Source organism: Morchella sextelata, assembly GCF_020137385.1.
Source record: "Morchella sextelata strain SCLS chromosome Unknown scls_3, whole genome shotgun sequence".
NCBI classification, from domain to species: Eukaryota; Fungi; Ascomycota; class Pezizomycetes; order Pezizales; family Morchellaceae; genus Morchella; species Morchella sextelata.
The window spans coordinates 2,764,950-2,778,288 of record NW_025408618.1 but is presented as its reverse complement, the minus strand read 5'-3'; the positions used below and the strand labels follow the sequence as shown (position 1 = coordinate 2,778,288).

Genomic DNA, 13,339 nt, shown 5'->3' with positions numbered 1-13,339 from the left:
AAAACTGTCATTTTGCACCATGTGTTATTGTAGAGCAAGTCTACTGAACACTGTGTCATTTTAGATAAATATTACGGAAAAGATCTCATATATCCTCTTGGGATATATATCGCAAGGCTGTACGATGGCAAGATATTGCAATCAAATATAGCGCTAGTCATGACTAAAAATCAATCGTTCATCCTTTTTAAGTGGAGCGATCATATTTACAATGCCTTCGAATACATAAACTTATATATGTTCCCAACTCAATTGGGCCTCGTTAGTTTGTGAACCTCTCCGGCCAAATACCTGAACGTTCGTCAGCATATAAACGCTATATATCCGCTTGTTAATTTGGTAGATACTGACAAGCTACCAGCAACGACCACATTTCCACCGTTGCATGCCGTCTTCAACGCAGCGCTTATATCGTGACCAAAATTTGTAACACTCTCGCCGCTTCCCAAAACATATACTGCTTCATTCACGATCTCCTGTGGGTCGACGGGTGAAACCCACGGCATTCCATCTACGGCCCCGAATGCAACAGCAACAACATGATCCCCGTCCCTAAGAAGGCTCTGCAACATTATCCTGACCTCTTTGCCTTTAGACGCAGAGAGCACCCATGTCACTGGGCCTGGGAGCTTTCTGTTCACATACTCCGCCAGAGCGTCTGCGGCTTCGGGGTTATGGGCGCCATCCACTAACACTGAAGTTTGCTTCCCAACCACGGGCGAAACGTCAACCCATTCCATCCTCCCAGGCCATGTTGTAGACTTGATGCCTGCCTGGAGCGCCGCTGGGGTGATCATTGGGAACTTTTCCGCCGCGTGAGAAAGTGCGTTCACGGCACACGCAAGATTTGAGGACTGGTAGTTTCCCTGTAGAAAACTCGTAAAGCGCTGGGTTCCAAAGGCCAGAGTCATTATTTCAGCGTACCCATCGCCCAACGCGTCCGGCTTTGAGATGGTGTAAGCCCCTGCCCCCACCTCGGACGCAATGCGTTGCAGCACGGAAAGCACCTGCCCCGTGTTGGACCCATCAACCACGCATGCGGTCCCCTTCTTCATGATTCCCGCCTTCTCCTTCGCAATCTCTTCCAATGTAGACCCCAAGAAGCCCTGATGGTCCAGCGCAATCTTTGTGATGACGGTCGCGAGTGGCGCTTCAAACACATTTGTTGCGTCCAGCCTTCCGCCAATGCCAACCTCTACAACGGCAATATCAACCTTTTGCTTGGAGAATATCTCAAAGGCCGTGGCTGTGAGCAGTTCGAACTCGGTGGCCCCGATTCCCAGGCTTGCGTCTCTCTCCTTGATTGCAGCCTCGACTTCCAGGAAGACTGATTTCGAGACGGTGGTTTCGTTGAGCGTGATGCAGTCCCAGCGGTCGACTAGGTGGGGGGATGTGAAACGGCCACAAGGGATCCCAGCGGCATTGAGGACAGACGAAATGTAGGCGCATACGGAACCCTATTTCGGACAGAGACAACTTAGCTGCCGCCGCCTGGGAAGAATAGTATTTCTGTTGCCTGAGAGATCACTCGCTTTTCCATTCGTTCCTGCAACCTGCGAAATTGATTATCAGCAGCAATCGCAACAACTATATTACTACTAGTACTGGGCACTGGTACTATCGAAACAAATCTGCCTGAAGTTGCGCATGCACATACGTGAATAGCCTGCCAGGGGAAGCGGCCTTGGTTTTGCAAGAGTGCGCCGATTCTCTTCAAGCCAAGATCAATCATTTTTTTTTTTTTTTTCTATTTTGAGGGGGCCTGAGAGAGGAAATGTTTAGTATTGATGTGTGGTTTTCTGATATTGCATATGAGTATAAGTGTACGAGTGGATGAGTGGATTAATGAATGGGCGGATGAGAGGATGAGTGGCTGGCTTGAGATGTAGGTAGGTATTAGGATGTTGAGTGCTATTACAGTTGTTGCACCGGTAGATCTGCAGCGGGAAGGAGCCGTCTTGGCTGGCATTTTATCCCCCCTGGTGCATAACACGATAACGTTGATAGGGGATGCCGGGTATATGATGATGTCCTGCTATGTACCTACTCGAAGGGACGGGAGGGGAGGGGGAAGGGGGGGAGGTACTGCTGTTGCTACTGCCATTGCCGCTACTGCTGCTACCACTCTGCTGGGTTGTTTCAACAATCGATATCGTCAAACAATTGCACATTACAGTTCCAGTAACTTCTGAATATTTAGTATGTATCATCCCCCAGCCACTCTTCACTGGACATTGATTTCCATCATCAAGCACAAGAGTTGAATAAATAACAAGCTCTCTAGGCCCCACATCATACACCGTCCACCACAATTTTCCAGCCTCACCGCTCTACTCCACCCCAACAACTACAACTACAAACACATCAAAATGATGGAAAACATAATTGATGACCTCGTGAACGCAACAAGCAGTATGTGTATCTTTTTTTCTCCATCACAAACACACACACACACGCACACACACACACACATATATATATATATATATATAAGTACATGTGCATATATACTTATGTATATATAACACCACCCACCAAACCAAAACACCAAATGCATCAATGATATAAAATAAAAACCCCCCTTCTCCCAGAGCTCCTCGCCGCCGCACCCCCAGCCTCCCGCGTCCTCATCAGCGTCTCCGGCATCCCCGGCAGCGGCAAGACCACGCTCGCCGGAAAGGTCGTCAACCGCCTCAACGCCCTTGACCCAGACGTCGCGGCAATGATCCCCATGGTACGCACGCACGCACGCACCAGCCGTAGTAATTCATGATGATAGCAGTAGTAGTAGTATCAGGCCCTGCAGTCTGGCATCTAGAGAGCAGCAGCCCAAATACTTCTACACACACACAAAGAAAGAAAAAATCCATATTATAATGTGCAAATGATGATAACAATTGCTTTCTGTATATTTAAAGGACGGCTACCACCTGACCCGCGCCGCCCTCTCCGCAATGCCCAGCCCGCTCGAGGCCCACGCCCGCCGCGGCGCGCCCTTCACCTTCGATCCCGTGGCGCTTAAGCAGCTCGTGCTGCGCGTCAGGGCGCCCATCACGCCCGACTCAAAGACCATCTTTGCGCCCAGCTTCGACCACGCCAAGAAGGACCCCGTCGAGGATGATATCGCCATCCTGACGACGCAGAGAATACTTGTTTTTGAAGGTCTCTATCACCCCCCCCCCCCCCCCCCTCCGTTCTGTTTCTATTGCCTTTTCGATGGGGTTGATTGTGTGTGTAGGTAACTATCTATCCCTCAAAACCGAGATCTGGGGCGAGATCTCGGCGCTCTTCGATGAGCTATGGTTTGTATCTGTTGATAGGGATGTTGCGAGGAAGCGCTTGATTGCGAGGCACTTGGCGGCTGGCCTGGCGGACACGGAGGAGGCGGCGGCAAAGCGGGCGGATGAGAACGATTTGGTCAATGGGGACTACATCATAGAGAATATGTGCACGCCAAGTAGGGTGATTAGGAGTGTGGAGGATTTGGAATATGCAAATTCGGAATAGATGGATGCATAGATGGGGGGTAGTAAGAACTAAAGACCTGCCTGCATACAATAGTTAGACTGGATAGAGATATGGTATTGTGGTAGCCTTGAATAGATACCTGTATAGAGGGTATTGTTTTTCTTGTCGTTTCCGAGTGACCCTTCAGAGTCTGTATCGATGATTAGATTGTAGTTTATTTATGTCGTCTTGAGTGATGTCTCGTGTCTGAGCACAGAGAATCATGATACATAAGATAAAACATAAACGGCCTTCCAGAGCCTTGAAATAGTATCCATATCCCAAAGAAAAACGAAACAGAAATGTACACATACATATATATATATATATATATATCTCCCACGAAGAGAGAGAGATAAACTTAAGGAGTATAAAGAACATCTGGAGAAAAAACATTGACACCCTGAGCAAGAACCCAATTGCCATTTCAATCATTGAGAAAAAAAAAAGTAAGAAAGATTGAGGGAAAAAAAAAAAGGAAAGAAGATAAAGGGCAATAACAACACACCAAAGAATAGAAGAAAATGAAGAAAATCGTAAACGCCGATTCATTACAGTTTTTACAATCTTTCAACCAGCCTGTCAATGTCCCTGTTATGCGCTGCAAACATATTGGCCACTCTTCTCAACCTGTCCATCTCAGACCTATCCCTCTCCACTTCTCCTTCTAGGGTCCCAAGAGCGTCCATGAGGTTGTGCTCATCGTCCTCGCTGTCCTCGCTATCCTGCTCACAGCCTGGAAAACCGAGTTCGGCCATGAGCTCCCACTGATTTGCGTCAGGACTATCATCCGCTCCTTCGATTAGCCTAGTGAGATATGTAGGGAGTGAGGGTATTGACCTGAGAGAACGCTCCCGATCACCCAAGCCGTCAATATCGAAGCGCGGCAAGTGAATCTCACGGGTCGCGTTTGATGAGGGCTCGGGTCGGCGGCCTTCGTCAATGAGGCTGGCGACGTATCTCTGACGCGCCGACAGCGGAAGCCCGAACCACGACATATCATCCGGTATAAATTCCTCGGTCAGGCGCGCCACCCTCTCGTGCTCCCGCTCGCGCTCCCTATCCAGCCTTTCTAGTAGCCTACGTCTCTCATTGTCCTCTCTTATGCGCTCCATCTCTTCCCTGCGCTGCATTGCCAGCTCACGATCACCAGCGGGCGGGAACCACGGCGTATAGACCTCCTCGCCCGTCGCCACCGAGCGACTCAACTGAGGGCGCAGCGGCTCAGACCTGCCAAGGCCTCTTCTGCCGCCGCCACGCTGAGCCGCGAGCAAGCTCGCGTTGTCGCTCCATCTAGCGGGACCCGTACTCAGGTTTTCGAGGGCGTAATCGCTGCGTAGGAGATTGAATAGGGTGCCCGAGGAACGGTCTGAGCCGCGGACTCGAGGGCGAATGCCGGCAGAGCGACGGACGACGGCTTCGCGACGAGGTTCAAGAGCAGCATCGGCCGTGCGCTTTTCGGTAGGTTCGCGCCAGATTGGTCGGCCCATGGTGGATTTGTGGTGGTGGTTAGGCGCGTGAGGAAAGGTTTGGTGGGAGGTTATTGGAGTGAGTGGTATGGGGACCGTGTCACTGATACAGATTATGGGAGAGGAGTACTTGACTTGGATGTGAGAGCGTTGGTCTGGACGTTGTTGGGTCGTGACAATGCAGGAGAGAGGGAACGAGCGATAAGCAGATATCCGGGTGTATGGATAATACGGTCCAATGTAAGTATTGTTGTAGGGGGTGGGGGCGTGCAAGTGAGTGGTGGCGAGGAAGAATGAAAGAAGAGACCCTGTTGCAGGGAGGTGAGAGAATATTATACTAATTAAATATGATGAAGACTGAGAACGACCGAATGAGATGCAGGAGCAGTCGATGGATGTGATGGACGGACTGGTTGATTTCTGGTTGGCTGTCTGTTTCTGCAATGTAACCTCCCAGAATTGAAAAACAACAAGAGGAAGAACAAGGCGAAGATGAAGAGAAAGAAAGAAGAAGAAGAGCGGTAGCAGTGGTAGTAGCAGAGAGAGAAGAAGAAGAAGAATAAGCTGCAGCTACAGCTGTCTTATTATTTGAAACCGTGTCTAAGAGAAAAAAAACACCGCCGCCTAGAAAACCCAATGTGTCCCGTTCTCCTTTGTACATACAAGCTGTCGTTACCAATATTACCGCATGAAAGGGCGCAATTTCCCCGGGGCAACCCACAGGGAAAGAGAGAGAGAGAGAGAGAGAGTGGGAGAAAGACATCGTGAGAGTCGGAGATTTACACAGCCAGCCCACGAGTGATCGATAATAGGGCCTATTGTGAGATTGAAGTCAGCGTTAACTGCTCTGTCTAGCTGTCTCCTGCTAGACAACTCCCCTGCCTGACATCAATGTTAACAGCCAGACAGACAATCCCCAGCCCTCTTGGCATTGTCTGCAGGTCAACCGACCGGTTCTTCTTCCTCCTCCATATCATATAATAGCCATCGTATGAGTGGCATGACGCTTGAACGTCATTTGCAACACAATCGGAGATGTCATATTAAAGCCATCCATCGAGTCAACCCTATCTCAGTCAAGTCTATAAATATGCACGTAGCTAGGCATAGACTACGCTGGAAGGCTCTTGGATATATCGATACCGGAGATCCCAAGCCACCAGGGTCCCCCTCCTCCTCCTCCTCTTCCGTCCACTTCCGTCCCTAATCAATCCCTAATGCGTATAGCGTGCACTTCGATACCTCCAGATGCAATCACAGCGCATCACTCGGTGGCACTAAACACTCGCTAAGAACGCGCGAGCCGAACCACGTGGGGAGAAAACTTTAAAAGAAAATGTGGGGAGGTATTAAAGTTTAGGATAATTTCCAGCCTCTTCTCCCGATAAAGTACGTGCAGACATATCGAGTAAGATAGGAAACGTGCTCGTTTTATAACCCGCAGGTTTGGGGTTGTCCAGTACTTGCATCTTGGCCATGGACTACTCATTGACTAAGAATACATATGGGGCGAGGGGGAGGACTATCACTCTGCCTCAGCAGACGCCACTAGGACTTTGGGGGGGGGGTTGTCTATGGCTGAATTGGGGGTAGCCGTGGTAGAGAGTACCTTTTTACCCCTCAACATCCTCCTTCCATATCTTCAATAAAATCCCCGATATATATAGATACTAGAAGCGCTATACATGCCGGTGCCATCACATTGATTCTTCATCGGCTGTGGTTGGATTCCCCTATTCAGTTTCTCGTAATTAGTACGTCATGAAGGATCACTCGATTTCGTCAACCTAGATGAGCACCCTTGGTGGGGCCAGGGATACTCTTATCGTTATTGCTACATGTATTCTTATCATTACTACATGTAGATAGTGTAGCTAGCGACGACTGAGAGCTCCCAGGGTGCGTGTGAATCCGGGGTACATGTTTATTGATCACAAGCGTTTGACCCTGAAACTCGCGGTAGATTAGTGTATTCTCGATCGAGTGTTAAGGGTAAACGTCGTTAGTATTGAGTATTTCAAAGATGTATTTTCTAGCGGAACTGCTCGCTGTCTCTATCATAGCCATGCGGGTTGGGGCGGATTGTATGTAACCTTCGGGGGAAAAACCAACGTCTATAATAACCATGTCAATGATATATTCACCCGCAAACCCTCAGCCATCCCATTCTAACTACTGCCCGCCGCATGCAACGAAAAATTTACAAGTCCTTATTCCTGTTTTTAAAAAAACGAAGCGTAAAAAGAAGATAAAAAGAAAAGACTTTAAAGAAAAAGAGAGTAAAAAAGAGAAAAAAAAGAGAAAAAGGCTATTTACTTATCACATACAATGGGAAAGAAATAAAAAAAAGACAAACCCCAGCCAACCAGCCCAACAAACCACGCAAAATGCAACCACCACCCCCTCTCTCTCTCTCTACCGTTTTTTCGCCACCACGGTGGCCTGGTTCTGGCTCTCCCGCATCGCCGCGCGCGCCTGTCTGCTCCCTCCAAGCTTCGGCCCACGCGGCTTCTTCGTCTCGTCTCTCTTCTTGCGGCTGTCGCCGCCTCTGCGGCGGCGCCGCGACATGAGCGCGTCCAGGAACTCGCGGCGGAACTTTTCAGCGATGCGGTCGTCTGCTGCGCCTTCTGTCTCGCGCTGCTCTTCGGACGGGTCGGGCTCGGTGTACATTTCCACTGCCGCTAGTTAGTCTTCCTGTATATATGCAGCGAGTGTGATAGATAGATAGAGTGAACATACATCGACTCTCCTTGAGAACCTCCTCCACCAGCTTATCCCTCTGGATATCCTGGCTGTTGCGTCTCCTGCGCCCCTTCATCTTCTTCTTCCCCCCAGAGCCCTCCTCCTCCTCCGTCACCACCGCCGCCGTCCCATCACCCTGGAGCCGTCGCGTGGCCTCCTGCGTCCGCGCAATATTGCGCTTCTTGGTCTCCTCCCCGAGATCAACCTCATGCAGCTTCCCCAGCGTCGCGCCACGGCCCTCAGGCACCACGGGCGTCCAGTACGCCGACCTACTCGCGCTCTCGCCCGAGGGGGCGCTGCTCCCGCTGTCGCCGCCCGCGGCCCCGGAAGTGTCGATGCCGCGCCGCCGCTGCATCTCGCTGTCAATGTAGGCCATCATGTGCTTGTCGACGTCGAGGATCTGGCCCGTCTGGTGCGTGAACCTGTTGACGACGGCCTGGAGCTCCTCCTCCTCCTCCTCGGCGGCCTTGGAGGCGGCGGCGTCGTCGTCCGGCGGGAGATGCGGTGCTGCTGCTGCTGCTGCGGCGGTCTGCGGCGTCGTGGGCTTGGGCGCGGTGACCTCGAGGCCGCGGCGGGCAGGGCGCGTGAGCTTCTTGCGGAGGCGGAGGATCGTGGATAGGTCTGGGGTCTCGGGGTCTGTTGGGGGGGAGGGGGGAGCTGCGCTTTCAGCGGGCGGCGGCGGCGTCGTGCTTTGGGTGCTGGGGGCAGTGGCGGCGTCGGGAGCGGTGTCGTCGTCGTCGTTGTCGGGGCGGCGGCGGATAAACTTGCGCTTCTTTGCGGGGGGAGGGGCAAAGGTGGGAGCTTCGGTCATGGCGATGTCGGTGGGCTCCATGGTCATTGAGGTGGGCACGTGCAGTGACTTTGTGAGAGGTATTGCTGAAAAGGAGTGACTGGGAGAGAGAGAGAGAGAGTGTGTGAACGAGTGACTGAGCGGGATATCGGTGAGTGCTGGAAGGGAGTGAAGGTATTATTCCCTGTGTTTGGATCCTTCGTTGGTGGTGTTTCGATGCGGTGTGGGGTGTGGTGAGTGATGCCTGGCGGAGAGAGGAAAAGGGAAGACGAGACTCGACACAGCGAAGAAGAGAAGCTTGATGTCCACCCGTCACGTGAGTGTGAGTGGCGGTTACCTGGAACTAGAGTGAGAGTGTGTTTGTTGTGCGCGTGCTTGGGGCGAGGCTCAAGGGCTAAACGAAGGGCTATGAAGGGCGCCAGCAAGGGCGGCTATGCAAGCCAGGGCACACGCGGTCCGGGTCTTGGATCTTTGATGGAGAGAGCACCGGCTGTCTGATATCACCTGCTATCTAAGGTTTGCATCCGGGCTCTTCATGCGACCAGCCAGCACCGCGTCCTCTAGCCCGCTCTCCCGGCGTGGGATCCAGCTGGAGGCGGCAGGCGAGTAAGTAAGCAAGTAGTGGCCGTGTGGGATGAGGACCTACACGTGCGTAGAAGTAGGTACAGACAGCATCGGATTGACTGACTCGAGTGCTCTCCCACGCTTCTCTCTCGTCCGCTCTCCCAGCTCTCCCGCTCTCCCATGCTCTCCCATGCTCACCCCTTCCCCTCCCTTCACTCCTCCAGCTCCCCTCCCACTCCCCGTCCCCTGACATCAATGGCCCTCTCCAGGCCCTCCCCTCTTACTAATCCCACGGCAGCATCCTCTCACGTGAGTGGCGTGCTCACATGTCCCTCCCCACTCAAGCCCCACCACCAGATCAAAATCAATCAATCGATCTGATAACACCTCGTCCCTCCATTGCCTGATTCCATCCCATCTTGCATCCCGCCTCTCTCAACTTCTTGCTCTCTCTCTCTCTCCCGCCCCAACACACCAGGACCCAATTGAACCCCCCCCCCACCCACCGTGCCCGCTGTCTCGTCCCTCAGCTCACCATGTACAGAGTGGTGGTCCCCCGTTCCGCGTGGTCAACGCTCTGCACCCGCTGCTGGCGCAAACAGCAGCTCCTGCTTCTGCAGCAGCAGAAAAGACATCTTGCGACCGCCGCCGCCGAGTCCCCGAAGCTTGGAGCTGCTGCAGCTGCTGCCTTCAACCCCGCCCTGCATTCCGCTCCGGGTGCGGGCTGGGAGGACAAGACCTTGAGGGACATCTTGTAAATTGCACCCCCTTCGGTTTTTTTTCTTTCGTTTTTTTAGATTTTTAGAGAGAAGAAAAAGTACCCGGATATCTACACTTCTGCTTGCCTTGCCTAGTTTACCATGTATTCTATAAAAATTTAAATATACAATGCCTCTTTCTCTTTCTCTTTCTGTTTTCACTTTTATTCTTAAGAAAAACCAGACAAGTGCACCAGCTAAATAGTCATGACTCTCCAGCGACAACCCCGCCATCTGGCGCGACTTCTCCGCCAAATCCCACAACCCCACGGCCCAGCACACCGGCCTCTTCCAGAACAAAGACCTCACCTCCGCCGCCGGCTTCAAGGCCTACGCAGACCGCACCCTCCAGAAAGCCAAGCGGCAAGTCGACAAGATCCTCGATGCCCACGCGCCCGACGAGCTCGTCCGGGTCGTGCGGGACCTCGACCGCCTGAGCGATCTGCTCTGCAGAGTCATTGACATGTCGGACTTTGTGCGGGCGACGCACCCCGACCGCAAGATTGTCGTGGCGGCGCACGAAGCTTACACCGTCATGTACGAGTACATGAATGTTCTCAACACCACCACGGGTCTCTATGACGCCCTGAAGCGGGCGCTGGACCACCCGGAGGTTGTGGCAAAGTTCTCGGACGAGGAGAGGGCGGTTGCGACTATCCTGTATAAGGACTTTGAAAAGAGCGGCATCAATCTTCCGGCCGGGGCCAGGCGAAAGTTTGTGGAGCTGTCCAATGAGATTGCGGAGCTGGGGCCGCAGTTTATCAACGAGATGGCGCCGGAAACTCATTATCTGACGTTTGACTCTGCGCGGTTGAGAGGGATGGATCCTATGGTTGTCCGGGAGCTCACGAAACGGGGCAAGGTGACGATCCCCACAATTGGGATGGCGGCGAACCATGCCATAAGATCGGTAGAAGACGAAGAGGTGAGGAAGGAGATATATATAGCTGGCCATACGAGCAGCGCCCGGCAGATAGGTGTTCTGGAAGAGCTATTAAAGCGAAGAGCAGAACTTGCGGTCTTGGTAGGGCGTGAGACCTATGCAGAGGTCGCATTGGCAGACAAGATGGCGTCCTCTCCAGGTCCGTGATATTCTTCACCTTGCCCTATACTGAAATCCCAATTTTAACATCAGTCCGGAGTCTACAGAAGCCGTAACCAAATTCCTCAACGCCCTCGCGGACGCCAATCGCCCCGCCGCCCAGACAGAACTCGACGGTCTCGCCCTCCTCAAAAAACAGGCCGGCCAATCATTACCCCTCCAACCATGGGACAAAGACCTCTACACAGCACGAATGATGCACGCGATCCGCTCCCGCCGCCGCGGCTCCGACATCCTCTCGTCCTACTTCTCCCTCGGCACCGTCATGCAGGGCCTCTCCCGCCTCTTCAACCGCCTCTACGGCGTCCGCCTCGTCCCGCGCGAGACCCTCCCAGGCGAAACCTGGAACGACGACGTCCGCCGCCTCGACGTGATCGACGAGACCGACGGCCACATCGCCGTCGTCTACTGCGACCTCTTTGAGCGCGCCGGCAAGAACCCCAACCCCGCCCACTTCACGCTGCGCTGCTCGCGCCAGATCGGCGACGAGGAGTACCTCGCCGAGGCGCTCACGGGCGCGCGCGAGGACGACGGCATGGCGTCCGTCCGCCGCGCCGACGGCACCCTCTACCAGCTGCCCACCATCGCGCTCATCTGCGACTTTGCGCGCGGAAACCCGGCGCTGCTCAACTTCCGCGAGGTGCAGACGCTCTTCCACGAGATGGGCCACGCGCTGCACTCCATGCTCGGCCGCACGGCGCTGCACAACGTCGCGGGCACGCGCTGCGCAACGGACTGGGCCGAGCTGCCGAGCGTGCTCATGGAGCACTTTGCGAAGGCGCCCGAGGTGCTGGGCCTGTTTGCGCGCCACTACCAGACCGATGAGCCGCTGCCTATGCCGCTGGTGGCCGAGCGGCTGCAGCAGGAGTCGCTGATGGAGGCCACGGAGACAAGGACGCAGATACTGCTCTCGGTGCTGGACCAGCGGTATCATTCGGGGCTGCCGCTGCAGCGGGGGTTCGACTCGACCGCCGTGTATCATGACGTCGAGGGGAGGTATGGGCTGCTGCCGGCGGCACCGGGCACGTCGTGGCATGGCTTCTTCGGACACCTGTTTGGGTATGGGGCGACGTACTATGCGTATCTGTTTGATCGGGCGATTGCGGCCAAGATCTGGAAGGACGTGTTTGAGCAGGACCCGCTGCGGCGCGACTCGGGGGAGCGGTATAAGGAGGAGGTGTTAAGATGGGGTGGGGCGAGGAGCGGATGGAAGAGCTTGGCGGGGGTGCTGGGGAAGGGGGAGCTGGAGGAGGGGGGGGAGAGGGCGATGGTGGAGGTGGGCGAGTGGGGGAGGGAGTTGAAGTGAGGGGTAAGATACCATGATAGATAGATTACTTGGCTATAGCTAGATGCGCATGTGGTTCTCCTCTTTTCCTTTTCCTTTCTTGTTTCACTTTTCTGTAGGTACGTATGTAGTTATCAGATCGTTGTTAGAGTTGTATATATAGACTGTACTTTTATGATTTAGGCTATTTATGATCTATTTTGTATGATTACCCAGTCCTGCTCTCTTAAGCTTTTCTAAGTTGTGTGTCTGATGCGCACGGGGAATAAATACATCAACGAGTGATTTCCCATGATGCCACAAAGCTACTATCTACTGCTAGCATGGGGGCTTGGATGTCTACATAGCTACATGTACTACGTGTAGAGTCTAGATATAGTACTGGCTCAATGTCATGTCGGTCCAGCCCATACTAACGCCATCCAGGGAAGGATTCGGGGGGTGTTATGGCTGGGAACAATTTTTTTTGGTCCTTCTCAACAGGTCAGAAATACTTCCCACTATAGACCTGCCTCAAATGCTGCGGCCTAGCGTGCTGCACGGAATATATAGCAAGATCCAGCAAGTAATATCACCCGCTCTCTCGATGGCTGGCGAGCCATCAGATGCAGTATATACGGTGCATACATGTATGCATGTATCCCATTCTCGTGCCTATCCACTATTATATGAGCAGTTTACTGCTCACCGTAGTATATATATATCCATATCTGGCCCGGACTGCGCATGCAACACCACCACCACCCCACTTTCACCGTCGTGATATGTCTTCTCTTCCGAGTTGAGGCCTGCCTGCACGGTCTTGTAGGGCTTACCTTTTGATAAAGAACGACCTATCCTGCCAGTGACTATTCGCGCGGCTCAGGGGACCACGTTATTGGCGCCGAGTGCAAATACTTAGACGAGCTCCAATAATCCTACGGCGGTAGTTTTCCCTCATGTGCTATATAACCAGACTCACATCTCAACGAATTATCAATCAATCAATGAATCAAATATCCATCTTTTCTTCCTCAGCTGAGTCGAGTGATGCCCTGTGATCGACTCTCTTCAAGGCGAGTGATAGTCCATGATCGGCGCATGGTGGTGTTCTGAAAATATTGGGATAATTACATGTACTTG

At 53.1% G+C, this 13,339-nt stretch overlaps 5 protein-coding genes across 5 annotated transcripts; 2 read left to right on the top strand and 3 right to left on the bottom strand.

The window, feature by feature from the left end:
• Window positions 1-248: 248 nt before the first annotated feature.
• H6S33_009545 (uncharacterized protein) lies at window positions 249-1,732 on the bottom strand (the record flags this gene model as incomplete). The annotated part of the gene is made up of 4 exons (XM_044840952.1): window positions 249-291; window positions 352-1,457; window positions 1,533-1,553; window positions 1,658-1,732. The coding sequence occupies 4 exons, from the start codon at window positions 1,730-1,732 to the stop codon at window positions 249-251; spliced, it is 1,245 nt and encodes a 414-aa protein (XP_044698360.1).
• A 637-nt stretch (window positions 1,733-2,369) lies between these two features.
• On the top strand, window positions 2,370-3,507 carry H6S33_009544 (uncharacterized protein; the record flags this gene model as incomplete). The annotated part of the gene is made up of 4 exons (XM_044840951.1): window positions 2,370-2,412; window positions 2,592-2,734; window positions 2,919-3,162; window positions 3,239-3,507. 4 exons carry the CDS (start codon window positions 2,370-2,372, stop codon window positions 3,505-3,507), a joined length of 699 nt encoding a protein of 232 aa, XP_044698359.1.
• Window positions 3,508-4,067: 560 nt separating this feature from the next.
• On the bottom strand, window positions 4,068-4,997 carry H6S33_009543 (uncharacterized protein; the record flags this gene model as incomplete). The annotated part of the gene is made up of 2 exons (XM_044840950.1): window positions 4,068-4,290; window positions 4,348-4,997. The coding sequence occupies 2 exons, from the start codon at window positions 4,995-4,997 to the stop codon at window positions 4,068-4,070; spliced, it is 873 nt and encodes a 290-aa protein (XP_044698358.1).
• A 2,394-nt stretch (window positions 4,998-7,391) lies between these two features.
• Window positions 7,392-8,556, bottom strand: H6S33_009542 (uncharacterized protein; the record flags this gene model as incomplete). The annotated part of the gene is made up of 2 exons (XM_044840949.1): window positions 7,392-7,651; window positions 7,716-8,556. 2 exons carry the CDS (start codon window positions 8,554-8,556, stop codon window positions 7,392-7,394), a joined length of 1,101 nt encoding a protein of 366 aa, XP_044698357.1.
• Window positions 8,557-9,608: 1,052 nt separating this feature from the next.
• On the top strand, window positions 9,609-12,238 carry H6S33_009541 (uncharacterized protein; the record flags this gene model as incomplete). The annotated part of the gene is made up of 3 exons (XM_044840948.1): window positions 9,609-9,826; window positions 10,050-10,912; window positions 10,980-12,238. 3 exons carry the CDS (start codon window positions 9,609-9,611, stop codon window positions 12,236-12,238), a joined length of 2,340 nt encoding a protein of 779 aa, XP_044698356.1.
• Window positions 12,239-13,339: the final 1,101 nt, after the last annotated feature.